The 16,444-nt window shown below is 50.6% G+C and overlaps 1 protein-coding gene across 4 annotated transcripts in view; it reads left to right on the top strand.

The window, feature by feature from the left end:
• The window catches only part of FRMPD2 (FERM and PDZ domain containing 2), a 108,477-nt gene that overhangs the window by 41,602 nt on the left and 50,431 nt on the right, over positions 1-16,444 (top strand). For 3 of the 4 annotated variants that reach the window (XM_010820735.3, XM_015461087.3, XM_015461085.3), the window contains 8 exons: positions 635-767; positions 1,496-1,583; positions 2,208-2,334; positions 4,370-4,441; positions 6,735-6,909; positions 7,919-8,069; positions 8,741-8,879; positions 14,494-14,649. In XM_010820735.3, the coding sequence (XP_010819037.2) occupies positions 635-767; positions 1,496-1,583; positions 2,208-2,334; positions 4,370-4,441; positions 6,735-6,909; positions 7,919-8,069; positions 8,741-8,879; positions 14,494-14,649 (1,041 nt within the window). Of the gene's footprint in view, positions 1-634; positions 768-1,495; positions 1,584-2,207; positions 2,335-4,369; positions 4,442-6,734; positions 6,910-7,918; positions 8,070-8,740; positions 8,884-14,493; positions 14,650-16,444 lie in introns of all 4 variants that reach the window. The other variant, XM_059882706.1, reaches the window with a different exon arrangement.

Raw genomic sequence — 16,444 nt, 5'->3', positions numbered from 1 at the left:
TCTTTTATTTGAAAAACACTAGAGCCTGCCTTCCATCAGTGTGCCATTGTGCCCTGACGGACACTGTGATGACGCTCAGCATCGTCACCAGAACACTGTGAAGTGATTTTGATCACTTACTCAGCTCTAACGGGGCACCGAGCTAGGTGAGTTACAGGGGTGTGTGAAGCACACAGTGAGGTCGCAGGCGGCAGACAAGCAAGTGAGTTTGTTGGAATGTGGTGTGATAGAGGCAGATGTGAGCAAAGTGCTGAGGGAGCTGATGAGAAGACGTTCGTATCAGCGGTTATGGAGAGGCCAGAGGTGGAGAGGCTTAGAGGTGGAGACGATGTAGCTCTGAGTCCTGGAAGCACAGGGCGATCATCAGGGAGACCCTGGCCTGTGGTGGGGGCGTGTGAGCCAAGGCACAGGTGTGCGTGAGTGGGCAGGTTTTGGGGGGTGGGGGCGAGTGTGTGGTTGGTGGGCGAGCGTGTGGGTGAGCCCGCCCTGGTGGCTACTGTACTCCTTGCTGGACTCCCAGTGTGAAGGACAGACTCTTCCACATTGACTCAAACTGACAGCCAGGCTGTATGTCTTTATGTAAGTGTTCCCTCTTGACCTTGGGATGTGGATGTGTGATGCACTTGGCCGTCAGGTGGAGAGGAGGGCCGTGGAGGAGAGCTCCTCTGGGCAGCGAGACAGAAGCCACCTGCTCAGGAACAGGCTGCATCAAGCGAGCTGTGAGAGCCAGGCGGCGTGGGCTCTGGGGTGTGCGCATCGCTGCAGAGGTGGGTGCAGCACCCTGAGCCTTCCCTGGGTAGGCCGATGATATCCACTGTATCGTTTCCTGCTCCTTTTGTTGTTTCATGGCCTGACGTCCATGCTGTGGGCTCAGAGAAAGCCCAGGCAAGCCCCATTCTTCCAGGTTGCCCCTGAAGAGAAGGGACTGAGCTTAGGACTCCTCCGGTGTCCTGAGGAAAGCTTCACTTGGAGATATAATTTAGCTGAGTTATTTATAGCCAACGTAGACTCTTTTTATATTGAGTTTTAACTGTCCGAGTTGATAAAAACAAATTTAAGCAAACATCATGAAAGAAAATTTTTCCTTTAATTGATTTCTAGGCGGAATGAAAGGAGAAGCAATTTGTAAAGATAGTTTTTATTGTTGCTCTAAGTGTGTTGGAAGAATGGCGTTTAGAATAATCTTCCAATCTTCTCCTGTTCTCTACTTTTCAACTGAATGTGGGATTCGAAAAAGAAAGTGATGCTGCTGTCTGTCGTCCCTAAAACAAAGTGCTCTTTCTTGTTAGCCTTTATCTCTCCCAAACTCCCCCCACCCTCTGTGACTGCTATTTCTGTTTGCGTTTTTGCATGAGGAAACAGAAAGTTCAAGCAACTTTGTCAACATCGCACGGCTATGAAGTCGTGACGCTGATATCCGTACCCTAAGTTGCTTAATGCAAGAAAACTGTGCTATTTGCTTCTGCCGGCGCCTTTCACTATGATGTCTGGTTAGTTTCAGAGAGAAGCACAGAGACCCAGAGCTCCCTGGAGCCCGGACTGAACACCTCAGCACGCGGTCGCTGTAGCCTCGCTGTGAACAGGTAGGCACAGAGCTGTGAGCTTGGGGTTGGGTATTGGCATGGGAGCGGCTGAACCCTGCTTCTTCTCTTTTTGATTATTAATGAGAAAAGGGAAAGTGAAGTCGCTCAGTCGTGTCGCGACCCTCCGTCCATGCAATTTTCCAGGCAAGAGTACTGGAGTGGGTTGCCATTTCCTTCTCTAGAGTATCTTCCCGACCCAGGGATGGAACCCGGGTCTCCGGCATTGTAGGCAAATGCTTTACCGTCTGAGCCACCGGGGCTTTTTGATTATTAATGAGAAGTCTCTTGCTTTTCAAGGACAACCCGACCCTGTTCCAGTGGCAGGTGAGGAAGCCACGTTTAAGCAGATTTGGATTCGGGGTGACGAGGGACCTGATGGCAGTTGTCCCGTCAGGGTGTTCTCTGTCCTCTAGGAACCAAGTTAGGCTCAGTTTGGAAACAGCGTGCTGTTACATAGAGACTGTCTACATTACGTGAGCTGCACGACAAACAACCACAAAACACAGTGTTAAAAACAATGATTTATTTAGCTTTTGACTCCGTGTTAGGAATTTAGGCTCCGTTCAGCCTAGAGGGAAGCTGTTTCCACTGTTAACTATTGCTTCTTCTCTGACTGCTGGCCAGCGCCCTTCCAGTTCAAGTTCCCCCAGACCTTCAGGAAGGCCGACGGCTCAGCTCCGCTTCTGCTCTCCCGGAAAACTCACAGCCGGCAACTCCTTCCCAAAGGGGTTTTTTGCAAAGAAAGGGAAAGGTGAGCAAAGAGGATCGAAGGGCACTGCCACAGGCGGTGTGAGAGAGGAGTCGTGTGCGGCTGACACAGCAAATGAAAATGGGCAGGATCCTGCTGAGGGCCAGCCTCCCCGGGCTGAGACTTACAGAGCTGGACTGAAATAACCTCCAACCTGGCAATCCAGGGCGATAGGTGTTATGGAGTGGCCTTGCTATAAACTCTGTAGGATAGCAGGTTGAAGGTACCAGGTCCCACCGTTCAGGAAGTTCACAGCTGTTGATGTGCGGTGGGGACAGAACAAAGGAGGTGGTCAGAGAGCTGACGGGGCTGAACATGCTTGGAAGGGCCTTCTGAACAGGTGACATGTGGAAGCAAAGGAGTGGGTGGGATAGTTCGGGAGAGAGATTCTCCAGGCTGGTTGGCACAGGAGCAGGGGAGTTTGGATGGTGTGGGGAGCTGGAGCTCAAGCTTCCCGGCTTGCCCCGCTGGGAAGTCCAGGCTGACAGGAGAGACCATGTCGGGGGGCCCCTGCTCATGGCTCCGGGGACCCGAGACTCCTGGCAGGCAGTCTGGTCTCTGCTGAGGGGCCAGCTCCCGGGCTGGAGGGTGAGATCAGGCATGGTCCCAGGTTGTACCTTCTGCCCAAAACAGCCCTGGCACCAGCAGTCAGAGCCGCTCTCAGTGTTTAGATAAAAAGCACCCCTTCGTCCACGTGTGATACTGACATTAGCTGAAAAACTAACCACACAAGGCCACAGTGGCCATGGGGATAGGCACCCCTGGATCTGTGACAAGCCCTCCAGAGCAGGCTGTTCACGGATGAGGCCGCCTCTGCCTGGCCTTCTGTTTGAGCATCAGGAGCCCTTTGGGAATGTCAGACCCTGAAGCCCCCAGCAGGCTTTGTCTGCTTGTCTTTCTGTTGTGAAGAGATTTTCCTGATGTGCTCAACTAATTAGGGATGAGCGGAGCCCAGCATAGCCTCAGGACATCCTCTCCTGTGTGGCAATGAGCGCCATATTCTGCTCCAGCCCCTGCTGCCCTCCAAGACCACTCTCAGGTCCTCATGAGCTTGGAGGGATGGGGGTCGAATGCTTCTATAATACTAGCAACTCTCTCAGGACATGCATTACCCCATGGCTGCACTTTTGGCCTCTTGAGACAGGAGTCCTGATGGGTACCCTTGGGGGACACATTAGAAGGCCCACCTAGGGACTTCCCTGGAGGTCCAGTGGTTAAGACTTTACCTTCCAATGATGTGGGTTTGATCCCTGGTTGGGGAGCTAAGATCCCACATGCCTTGTCACCAAAAAAGTAAAACATAAAACTGAAACAACATTGTAACAAATTCAATAAAGACTTTAAAAATGATCCACATTAAAAAAAAATCTTAAAGAAAAAGGCCCACCGAATCCTGTGATTCACTGGTGTTAGTTTGGGTGAATTTCTTAACCTTTTGGAACCTCCGCTTCTTGCAAAGGGGCTGAGAATGTGCACCCCACAGGATGATGGCTGGGTATAAATAATAATGGCATCAAGGCATTTCCTGGGTCACAGGTGTGCTATGAACATGAAGTACTGTGATACTGAGAATAAATACTCAGGCACACTACCGACCCAACATCCAGAACAAGGTGAAATGTTTACTTTGAATCTAAATCCCAAAGTATTTTTGTTTTCAAACACTCTTGGTGCATATATTTATACACACAACGTGTCGTATAATTTTGAGATACATAAGAGATTATATGGTGATGCATGAATTACGACACTTAAAATGAAGTGGACACTCAAATGAAGAGCCAGAACATCACCAAAGCCACACCTACCTGTTTAAGACATCTGCTCCGAGATGCCTAGCCTAGCTAGGGCCTCAGCGCAGTTGACCCCATCTGATTGGAACTTGCTTCCTGCTGGTTTTGGGGAAGGGAAGGCTGATAGTGGGTAGGAGGAGGTGAAACCATGGGAGAAGCTTAGTTCTGAAGCTGGGAGTCCAGCCCTATGGAACTTGAGTTTGATTTCTCTTCTTTACTGAGAGTAACTCTGCCTGTTTCCTCAGTTCTCCAGGCCGGAGTTTGTCCTGATGGCTGGAGAGGCCCCGGTGACCTTGTATTTGCCTGGATCAATTGTGGTAACCTCTGGGTTAGACTGGGCCGGGCTGAAGGGTGGTGAGTGGCCAGCTGAGCAGTACCCGAGGCTGATCAAGTTCTGAGGGGCTTACCCTCTCCTCCAGGAGCCTACCAGCCCTTGCCAAGTCACATTGCTACTTGACATCCATCCTTTAGCATCCTCTTCCCCTTTTGGAAGAAACCTCCGTGACTTCTCACCAAGTCCTGCTTGTCCTTCCAGACGAGCTCTGTCTTCATCATCCTACTTAGTCAGGAAATATTGTTGAAGCATCTAGTAGGTGCCAGGCAATGCTCCACACCCCAGATCTCTTGATATGAAAAAAAAAAACCAGATATTCCTTTTCACACGGAGTCTGTGTTCCAGCCTTATGCATTTATTTTCTGGAGAGGAAAAGTCAATCTCCCTCCCCTTGGTCTGCTGGCTCAACCCAGGCAGACCTGGGCTGGGGATGAGTGACAGGCTGTCCCGCCCGAGGCTCAAGAAAAGAGCTTTGGTGGTGTTAGTCCATTGAGGGTACAGCCACTGCCGGCCTTGCTCTGAGATGTTTGACTGGGACCCTTCCTGAACCAGCACTCGGGGAGGAGGGGAGAGATGTTGGAATATATAAGCGGGTAGCTGCCCTGAGTGAAGGTTGGCAGAGGTCGCAGGGTAGGGAGGCGGAGGAGGAAACTGGAAGGGGCCGGGGCACCAGGGAACAGAGAAGCTGCAGCCAAAGCCCGTTACCAGAGCCCGCTACCAGAGCCCGCTACCAGAGGTGGGCAGGCAGGGCCGCCGTGGATCCAAGCTCTTTGTGCATAATGGGACGTCATTTAGAAAATGCACATTCAAACATACAATCGTTACAAGTTTCAAGAGGACAACTGCAAAGCATTAAACTCAAGCATGGGCATGTGTGTTACACAACAACCAGGACACACAGGTGCGGATGAGCAGGAGCCAGAGTGGCTTAGAGTGTGCCCCGTGGCCGTCCCTGCCTGGGGTCAGGGGGAATACCACCTCACAGGGTCCCCAGTCCAGTGCTGGGGAGTGCAGCTGCCGCGGGTGTGGGAGGGTCATGGTGTGGTGGCAGGCTTGGTCTCACTGGAACTAAAGCCATCCGCAGTGTCCATCCATGACTGTCTTTTAGTGAAGACATTCTGAGGCGGTCTGGGCCAGGCCTCAGGCTAGGCTTGGGGCACAGGGGATGCTTAGCCCTCGTCCTTAGGGAGCAGGGCCCCTGAACACTAGGAACCAGGGGAGCAGAGAAGGGAGTGGGTGGCTCAACCCTCCAGCTTGCAGACGAGAGGTCCTGAGCCCGACCTGGAAACCTGGTAGGAACTGGCATGAGAGGATGGAGGGGAGGGCACCAGGGGCAGTGGGCAGTGTGTGCAGAGATGCGGTGCGACCGATGGGCTCGGCGGAGGTGACAGTGGTCGGGGTGGGGCTACAGAGGCGGATGCATCTGGAATTAATCTGAGCAGGGCGAGGGCCAGAAGGCACACGCTGCTCCACATCTTTGGATGCACCTCTGCCGATCAACTGCTCGGTTCACAGCAATCCGCTAAGCTCTAGCCCTCCCTCCTCCTTGGACAGGTGCCCGCCCAGGTCTCTCTGTTGTGCTCTGCGTTGACCTGGGGTCAGTACTGCATGGTTCATTACTCTGAGGGGGTATGGCTCACCGTTGTGGCCCTGGGCAGTCCTCTTGGGAAGTGGAGCCCCAGGGATTTTTGCAGGGGAGAGACATCCTCTACATGAGGCCCCCCAGCCTTCCTGGCCCCTGCAGAGCCTGGCAAAGAGCAGGGATTTGAGTCCAGTTCTGCCTTTTGCTAACTGTGCAACTCTGGGCTGGTCCCTTACAATCTCTGAACCTCGCTTCTAATCTGCTGAACAGGAATCATAAACATACTTGTCTCTTAGGTTGTCAGTTAAATGAAAAAATACGCATAAAGTGGTTAGCACGGTAGCTGCTGCTGCTGCTGCTAAGTCTCTCAGTCGTGTCCGACTCTTCGTGACCCCATGGACTGTAGCCCACCAGGCTCCCCCGTCCCTGGGACTCTCCAGGCGAGAGCACTGGAGTGGGTGTCATGGCCTTCTCCAATGCACGTAAGTGAAAAGTGAAAGTGAAGTCGCTCAGTCGTGTCCGACTCTGTGCGACCCCATGGACAGCAGCCTACCAGGCTCCCCTGTCTCTGGGATTTTCCAGGCAAGAGTACTAGAGTGGGTGCCATCGCCTTCTCCGAGCACAGTCACTAGCCCGTGGTAAAGACTCCACGTCTTTCAGTTATTGTTACGGTTTATACTGTTCTTGTTTTCAGACCAAAAGAGCGAAGTCCTACTTGGCTCTCAGGGACCTCTGTGTGGTGCTGCTGAGCGGGCAGTGCCTGGAGGTGAAATGTGACATCACATCAACAGTGGGAGCTGTCTTCAGTGCCATTGCATCCTTTGCCAGCCTTGGGGAGCTCACCTACTTTGGCTTGGCTTACATGAAAGGTGAGTGGCTCCCAGGTAGCCCACAGCTGGCCTGATGCCTCAGGCAGCCCTGGTGTCTTGGTGTGTGTGTGCTAAGTGTGCTCAGTCACACATTTGTTCCGACTCTTTGTGACCTCATGGACTGTAGCCCACCAGGCTCCTCTGTCCATGGAATTTTCCAGGCAAGAGTATTGGAGCAGGTTGCCATTTCCTACTCCAGGGGGTCTTCCTGACCCAGGGATTGAACCCTGGTCTCCTGTATGGGCAGGTCGATTCTTTACCGCTGTGCCACCTGGGAAGCCCAATGTCTAGGTCCCCGAGATCTGTGCCCTCTAACAAAACTGCCCAAGACTAGGATGCTGCACTTGCACAGCTAGATACAGAGCGCCCGCCCGAGACAGAAATGGGATAAATGCTCAGCTCTGTGCTTTCTAATTTTATTTTTATAAGGTGGTCTGCTGCTGCTGCTGCTGCTGTTAAGTCACTTCAGTCGTGTCCGACTCTGTGTGACCCCATAGATGCCAGCCCACCAGGCTCCCCCATCCCTGGGTTCTCCAGGCAAGAACACTGGAGTGGGTTGCCATTTCCTTCTCCAATGCATGAAAGTGAAAAGTGAAAGTGAAGTCGCTCCGTCGTGTCCGACCCTTAGTGACCCCATGGACTGCAGCCTTCCAGGCTCCTCCGTCCATGGGATTTTCCAGGCGGGAATACTGGAGTGAATGGGATGCCATTGCCTTTTCTGATAAGGTGGTCACTGGGAGGCAGATAAGTGATATCTCCTCTGAGATAAACATTCATACTTTCTTTTCTGGGTGCTAAGTTTCTTTTCACTGGCACTCTCGTCTTTGTTCCCTCTTCTTGGCCCCTCATGGACCCGACAGAGGTCCTGTGCACTAAATCCAGACAACCTGCTTCTCCTATACTCAGTCGGCTCTTGTCTCACCCTTCGGGCAGAGCTCAGGGCTGTGAGTCTGAGCGTGGTGCCTGCCCGGCTGCTTTTCCCTCTAAACACTCTCTACTTCCATTTCAGGTAAAGAGTTCTTTTTCTTGGATGCTGAAACCAGGTTGTGCAAAATAGCCCCTGAAGGCTGGAGTGAGCAGCCCCAGAAGAAGAGCTCCCCAAATGCCTTTGTGCTCTTTCTAAGGATAAAGTTCTTCGTGAGTCACTACGGGCTGCTCCAGTGAGTGCTGCAAACTTCTTGATTTGTTCCTTAGGTCATTTATGTCTGTTCAGGCTGACATTAGAGATAATGGGTAGGCAAGTGCTTGGCAAGTTAATGTGTGCACACATTACAACAGTTACTGCACCTGGTCTTCTTTTTCCTGGGTTCCAATATGACAGAAAAGGGGGGAAAGTCAGTGTTTGGGGACAAGCCCTGGTCAAAATGAAAGCTTTACCCTTTTGTTTCAAACATATGCCAGTCAAGGTCAAGCTCTCTCTCCCCTGACCCCAACATGCCCACCTCCCAGCAGCTCAGTGATGAGGATGGGAGGAGAGGGTCACGGCTTTGGGACTGGATCACTCTCTCTATTCCTTTGCTTATTAGACATACCATCTGACTAAGTATTCGTTTTCTTACTTGAGCCACAAGAACAAACATCTCCATGGATATGGTGGGAAGTGAGTAACCCTGTGTCTTGGGCACAGAATAGCCCTCAACAAGTGACAGGAGGCACGGTGTGGATAGACAAGCTCACCCTTGCCTTACTGGCATTGCCCTCTGGGTTCCACTGACTTGTATCCCATCTTCTCTCCTTTTTCTGCTTCGCAGACTGAGGAAACCCTCTGGCTTTAGTGCTCTCCTTTGTCCTCAGCGTTCCGGTAACCTTTATTCCTGCATCTCTTTGGCAGGCACAGCTGGACAAGGCATCAATTTTACCTGCAACTTCGGAAAGACATCCTGGAGGAGAAGCTGTATTGCAGCGATGAGATGCTGTTGCAGCTGGGGGTCCTTGCTCTGCAGGCTGAATTTGGCAGTTACCCAGAGGAGGTAGGTGTGGATATCAGGGGCCCTTGGGTGGGGTCACTAGAGAGGCAGTTATGGGACACTGGAGAGCTGTTGTAAATGTGAAGACTGAGCCTGTGTTCTTAGCACCTACCACTGAGATTGGGGTAAACTGCATCCACCCACCCACCCACCCACCCATCCATCCATTCACCTATCCATCCAACAAGTATCCATCAAGTGTTCTTTGCTCGGCTCTGGGGGATACAAAAATGAACAGGTCAAGTTTATACATTGTAAGGTAGTTCTAACCTAAAGTCTTGCCTACAACCAGTAATGTACTAATTTATTGGGCTCATCATCACTGGCTTTCAGATGTTTTGTGCCATGACCCCAATTAAAAAAAAAAGACAAACATTATAACTCAACCTGTACACATGTGTCCATGTAACAGAAGTGAGGCAAAAGTTTAGGAAATAAGATGCACTTATGTGATACACACTGGTATTTCCTATTATAGTCTAGTTAATTTATAAGTGCTGGTTATGAAGCACTCACAGGTCACCCATGGATTACAGGCAGCAGTTTGAAAACCATTTTTCAGGCTTCACCAATATCTCGCTCTCTTCCCAGCACATCTTCAGAAGTTGCCTCTATGTCTGGAGCCGTCTAAGTCCCTCTTTATCCCCTTGCATTTTTCACCGTCTGGTGTGGAGTATCCATTTCCTTATCAGTCTTGCTGTCAGTCTCTCCATTAGAATGGAATCCACCAGACAGTAAAGATTTTGTTTGTTTTGTTCTGCTGTTTCCCTCACGCCAAAGCAGAGCCTCAAACATGGGGAGTTTGCTTAAGACCAACTGATCTGAGGAGTGGGTGGATGAACTGAGTACAGGCTCTTGGCTGGATAACACTGTGGATAAAGTCATCCATCAGGAAAGTCAGCACCTTGCTTGTCAGGGAAATGTAGTTCAGTTCCCAACACCCAGCCTTCTCTGACCCTCACTTTCCTGCTCCCACTTCATCTACAGGGACTGAGACCTCACTTTCTTGTCTTGGCACGTCCCCACCCTACCCCCTGCCTGGGCAGGCAGTCTCCCAGGGCCAGCCTAGCCCACATAGCCCCTCCCTGCCCCTTTGGCAAAACTCCAGGCCTGTCACTGCTTGGAGCCCCTTTGTGTCTCCTCGCTTCTAGAGCTGGAGTCCCATCCACGCCTGGGCCTGCTCACTTCTGCCCGTGTGCTGCTACTTTGAGGGGGTCTTGGGAGGAGAACAGCCCAGGCACATGGAGGGTGCTGTAAGCCACGGGTGCCCTGGCGACAGTCACCATCCTTGCTGCAGCCTCTAGTCCAGCCCTGTGATGGCTCCTACAGACAGGGAAGTGTGGCCTCCCAGGGCAGTGTTGGGCTGACCTTAGCAGGCTCTATAGATTGAAGGAGTTTGTGAGTCAGACGGAATGAGATCCAAACCCTGCCTCTTTTGTTAAGTAGCCACGTGGCATTAGACATTATTTCTCTGTCTCAGCTCTTTATCTGCAAAATGGAAATAGGAGATAAGAGTAGGTCAGAACTACTGCAAGCGTGGAAGGTGGTGATGTATGCTGAGGCCCCGCGACACAGCTGCTCTTTGCAAGTTTTCCTGCCCTGCCCCGGACTCAGGAGCGCTCTGCTGGAGATTTCCTGCCCCGCCCTGGACCAGGAGCGCTCTGCTGGAGAACAAAGACCAGCTTTCAGTCTGTGGATTCAGACATACAGTTTCAACCTGATGCCCGGGATATAATGCTGAGAGTTGACAGAAACAGTAGGCCAGGTCCACTGAAGGCAGCCGGGAGCACACAGGCCCAGACCCTCCCACACGTTCTGCAATCCGGGCCCAGACCTCACCCTGGGCACCCCATTCTGGTGCCCCTTGCGCCCATCAGCTGCCCGGCTTCTGACTGGCCTCACCTAGTTTCTGCCTCAGCCTGGATCTCACCCTTCACCTTCAGCTCCTGCTTGAGATCCTGTCTCACCACCTCTGCTTCTGCTCTGGCCACCGGTGTGGTTCCAAGGTATTCTCTGCTGCCCCCATGTGGCCCCTAAAGGCGGACCTTTTCCCTTTCTTGCACACCTGTGTGCATGCATGCGTGTGTGTGAAAGCAACAGATTACACATACCCGTTCATTTGGGCATCTACTCGCTCAACCCTAATTTATGGAGGGCTTGCTCCTTGCTTGCATCATCTAAGCCTGTGTCAACCCTGCAAAGCTGGTGTTATTTCCGTTGCATTTTATTTAAAAAATTTTTTAAAATAATTTTATTTAATTGTTTGTTTTTGGCTTTCCTGAGTCTTAGCTGCCGTGCAGGCTTTTCTCTCGTTGTGGTGAGTGGGGGTTACTCTCTAGCGCACAGGTTTCTCACTGTGGAGGCTTTTCTTGATGCAAGTCACGGGCTCTAGGGCACGAGGGCTTCAGTGGTTTGGGCGCGTGGCCTCAGCAGTGGTGGCCCCCGGGGTCTAGAGCACAGGCTCAGTCATTGCAGTGCTCGAGCTTGGTTGCTCCGAGGCACGTGGGATCTTCCTGGATCAGGGAACGAAAGTGTGTCTTGGGCACTGGCAGGCAGATTGAAGAATTGTGCTTCTGTGAGGTTAGGTAAGCTAGTGAGAGCACAGTTGGGACTCATTTCTAGGGCCCTGCTATCCTATGTGCCAGCACTGCAGTGGGCATGTCAAAGGGCATAAGGAGGTCTCAGAGTGCAGGCCTCTCCCTACATCTGGGTCACTGAGTGAGCAGGAGGAGGGGGCTGGCCCGTCCGGAGCTGCAAGGATTTCACGGCAGCCTTAGTTAATGGGCCTCGAGGCTGGGCAGCGCTGCCAGTCAGATCCAGGAAGGAACCTCGTGTGCCCTTCTAAGGGGTGGATATTTTGTCTGATAAATGGTTCTGGTGCCGGGGGAAAAAACATGATTTGGAAACCACTGCAGTGAAAGACTGGAGGCACTGATGAATTGTAAGCTGGGAAGTAAGTAACATGATTACATTTGCATTTTAAAAAGGGAGACAAAGACAGTTTGGTACAAAAATAAATCTCCTTAATCACATCATTGCAGCAGAACAAATTTCCTCTGGGTGCATTCTCCTCCAGCCTTTGATCACACACGGGGATTTTATGCAGTTGTAAATGTTGCCACATTTGATTTGCATTCTGCTTTCTCACTCAGTAGTATGTCTTCCCTTGGCCTTCCTAATGAGCTTTTGGGATAACCACGTGGCGTGCCTCACTAGGGCCGGAACTTGGCTTTCTTATTTGTTTTCTCGCTCGTGGGCGTCACCTAGAGGCTCCATGGAAGTGCGCATAACCACTACTATTATTGTTCCAGTCGCTTCTAATTTTCCTTTTCAAAATAAATGACAAAGAAAGAAATACTGGTGCTGGAGCTCTTTTAGTTTCACGCTGACTTCTGTTGATCTGACTTCTTTAGTTCTAGCAAAAGGATGCTGGGTCAAAGTTCCTACATTTTTAAAAAATGTTTAATGTCCTAAATGATTTTAAAAAATGCTTGATAGACTTCTGTTTTAGAACAGTTTGAGGTTCTTAGCACAATTGGGTGGAAGATGCAGAGATTCCCTACGTGCCCTTTGGCCCCACATACGCTTCCCCCACTCCCATCGTCTCCTTCTATCAATTCCAATTTATTGCAGCTGATAAGCCTACGCACTGATGTATCCTTATCCTCCGGAGTTCACAGTTACTATTAGAGTTCGCTCTTAGTGTTGTACATTCTCTACATTTGAACAAATTGATAATGACAGATATCTACTCTTACAGAATCATACAGAGTAGTGGTTTTTTTTTTGGCCACACCACGTGGCTTACAGTGTCTTAGATCCCCTACCAGGGACTGAACCTGGCCCTGGCAGTGGCCTAACCACCGGACCACCAGGGAATTCCCCAGAGTACTTTCATTGCCTTGAAACTCCTCCGTGCTCCCCCCCCCTCCTCCCCTACCCCTGGCAACTGCTGATCTTTTCACAGTCTCTATAGTCCTGCCATTTCCAAAATGTCATAGAGTTGGGATCATACAGTACATAGCCTTTTCAAACTGGCTTCTTTCACTTAGTAATATGCATGTAGGTTTCCTCCATGTCTTTTCAGCTTGATAACTTATTTCTTTTTAGTGCTGAATAATATTCCATTGTCTGGATGTTCCAGAGTTTATTTATTCACTCACCAACTGAAGGACCTCTTTTGCTTGAGTTTTGGCAGCTGTGAATAAAGCTGCTGTGAACACCCATGTGCCGATTTCTGTGTGGACGCGCGTTTCCAGCTCCTTTGGGTAAATACCAAAGAGGTGATTGCTGGATCATATGGCACAAATGTGTTTAGTTCCATAAAAAATTGAAGAACTGTCTTCCCAAAGAGGTTTAACCATCTTGTACTCCCACCAGTAACTGAATGACTTCCGGCTCTTCCACATTTTGCCAGCATTTGGTGTCAGTTTCTGGGTAGGGGCCATTCTAACAGCATTCTGAACGCTTTTTTGTGTACTGGATTACCAAGCAATTTCTTCCTCTGAGCTGAGCTCAGAACTGGCATGGGCCAGCCCTAGGCTGGAGGATTCTGTCTCCAGCCACATGGGGACTCCTGTGCCAGACCAGGAACATGGGGATGTAGTGGATGCTGTGCCGTTCCTGTCAGACCCCCTCATCAGACCAACGTGCCCATTCCCAGCCCCGAAAAGGCCAGATGCTCCCAGTTTCCAGTTGCCTTCCCCATGGACAGTTGCCCTCAGCTTGCGTCTTGCCCAAGATTAGGCTGGTATTGGCTTCCTGAGACTAGGATGGGCTAATTCAGGAACACCAGGGAAGGGTCAGCTTCTCTATCTGCCAAGCTCTACGTTCCTCACTCCTTCCTGTGAACCTTGAGACCACTCCTCCAAAATGTCTGTGTACCTCTCCGTGCCCCAGAGTCCGTACCAGGGAACTCAGTATTGCAAAGTGAGTGATGGCGAGCCACAGTGTTAGCAGGGCTGCAGCCTCAGGTTTCCAGAAGAGTCGGCGCCGAAGGCTCAGGCCTGGGCTGTTGGTGCCAGATCTTCTCTTGTTTGGGGGACGCTTCTTGATCACTTTGTTGTGAAGAGATGGTGCCATAGACAAGCCTCCCTTGAGAGAGGGGGCAGTGTGCTGGTAGTGCATGCAGATAGAAGTGCTGAGTGAATATATAGGAACACAGCTTTAGAGCCAGGGTTTCACTGTGCCATTGGGGAAGTGGCGTGACATTGCGGAACGGGCGAGGGCTTTGTTTCTGTCACTTCCAAATGGTGTGAACTTAGTTCTGTTAAATGACTTTCTTTCTTGTTCATTTGGCTCATGTTGGCAATGCCAATAATAATACTGTCCTCTTACGATTACCTGGAGGATAGAAAGAGCTAATATGTTCTGGGGACCTCCTGGCATACAGAAGGGGGTCAAAAACAGGTGGCTTCTTTCCCCTTTCCCTTCTGTTTCTGTTACGTGGTTTGGCTCAATCTCTACTATGGTAGAATATGATATCCAGTGGGCACTTCAAAAGAGCATCTTTTCCCGGGGCCCCTAACTGAGTTGCGACTGCAGACAGGCTTCTGTTCTGCTCAGAGTCTTATAGAAGCTGTCTTGGCTGTGTCCCTTTTCTTCTGCATCTTTCCAGCAGGTAGAGAACAAAGCCTATTTTCGAGTTGAAGATTATATCCCTGCAAGTCTCATTGAGAGGATGACGGCTCTCCGGGCCCAAGTCGAAGTCTCAGAGATGCATCGTCTGAGCCCCATGCTTTGGGGAGAGGATGCTGAGTTGGAGTTCTTGAGGGTGAGGCCTTTGGACTCTTGAGGGGGCACGTAGTCAGCAATACCCTCCAGAGATTTCCCTGGGGCTGGGTGTGCTCAGAGCCACAGGGAGATACAGGCACAGGGCCCGAGACTTTTGGAAGTAGATGGCATTGGAGATGATCCCCCAAATGAGCAGGATTTACTGGGCCAGGGTGGGCGTGGCAGGCCCTTTCTTCAACCTTGGAGCTCACACTGTCAATATTCTGTGAGTGGGGGCAGGCCACATTTACTGTAGAGACATTTTTGACATCTGAAGTGCAAACTTGAGTGTGAGCCAAAAGCGAAGTCTCTTATGTTGGTGCACAGAGCCTCCAATGCACAGCTTTTGCTCAGTTCACAACTTAACACCCGGAGTGGACCAGGCACTACAGGAAACAGACAGGAAGGACGTGCTTTCTGCCTCTGGGGAGTTTAAGTTTTGCAGGGAGGACAGAAGGGGACCCAGAGGCTTGCAGCACTGTGAGAGCTGATAGCTGCCCAGTGACAACAGAAACAGTACCAGTTACTCTGCTTCAGGACGGGAGGGGCTGGCCGCTCTGCCTGTGCAGATAGAGCTGGGGGTGGGGGAGAGACATGTGGGAGGAGGCCCCCGAGCATCCCCAGGGTGATGTCCCTGGTGGGGCTTCTAGAGTTGGGGAGCAGTTTCAAAAGGGAACTCCAGGGCTTTTATATTTCTTTTTACAATGTCTCCTGAGACAAAAATATTCTGTTTTCTAGCTTTTGATAGAGATAGTCTTTTGAAAGCAGAACTACTGAGGTGAGGGCTATATTTTTTTTGGTCAGTCACTTGGAACTTTCTGCAGCACTTAGTACAGTATAAACACTTGAGTGTTTCGTTTGAGCAGCTCTGGGAGAAAGGCGCTCAGTGTGTTCCCCAATCCAGCCTTTGTTCCGGTTCCTTGCTAAGTGGGTGCAGCATTCCCTTGACAATGAACAAGTGAGGACTTCAAAGCCATGAGCACACCTCTGGTGGAGAGAGGGTGCAGGACCACAGAGCCAGCAGAGAAGCCAAGGATTTGGGTCTGCAGGCCTCTGCGCAGCCCTGGCTTAGTGTGCCTGGCTCGTTGTGTCCCTTCTTCCTCTCATTGAAAGATGACCAGTAGTTGTAAAGGAAGCCACCAACTCAAGGAAAAATGTGGAAACTTTTTTGGGGGATATCTTTTTCAAATTAGTTGATTTACAATACTTCATTAATTTCAAGTATATACAGCAAAGTGAGATATATATATATAAATGACAACCCACTCCAGTATCCTTGCTGGGATAATCCCATGGACAGAGGAGCCTGGTGGGCTACAGTCCATGGGCTTGCAAAGAGTCAGACATGTCTCAGCGACTAACATACACACACACACGCACACACACACACACACACACACACACACGCAAATAGGCTTCCCTCATGCCTCAGACAGTAAAGAATCCGTCTGCAGTGCAGGAGACCTGGGTTGGATCCTGGGATCACAAAGATCCTCTGGAGAAGGGAATGGGTATCCACCCCTGTATACTAGCCTGGAGAATTTCATGGACAGAGAAGCCTGTTGGGCTACAGTCCATGGGGTTGCAGTCAGACACAACTGAGTGAATGCACATTCACTTTTCACTTCATTCTTCCCCAATGAGACAACACGATCCATTTGTATGTGTTCATCCTTCCCTCTTTTGTCTGTGCATTCACATGTGTACATGCACTTACGTTTAAAACTGGATTTATATTATATAGTCAGTTTTGTGGGCTGTTTTTAAATCTCATCTCACTATTGAAACTTTCTTTT

This window comes from Bos taurus, chromosome 28 (genome assembly GCF_002263795.3).
Source record: "Bos taurus isolate L1 Dominette 01449 registration number 42190680 breed Hereford chromosome 28, ARS-UCD2.0, whole genome shotgun sequence".
In the NCBI taxonomy this organism is placed as follows: domain Eukaryota; kingdom Metazoa; phylum Chordata; class Mammalia; order Artiodactyla; family Bovidae; genus Bos; species Bos taurus.
The sequence above is the reverse complement of the archived record's forward strand: the minus strand, read 5'-3'. Positions and strand labels throughout refer to the sequence as shown.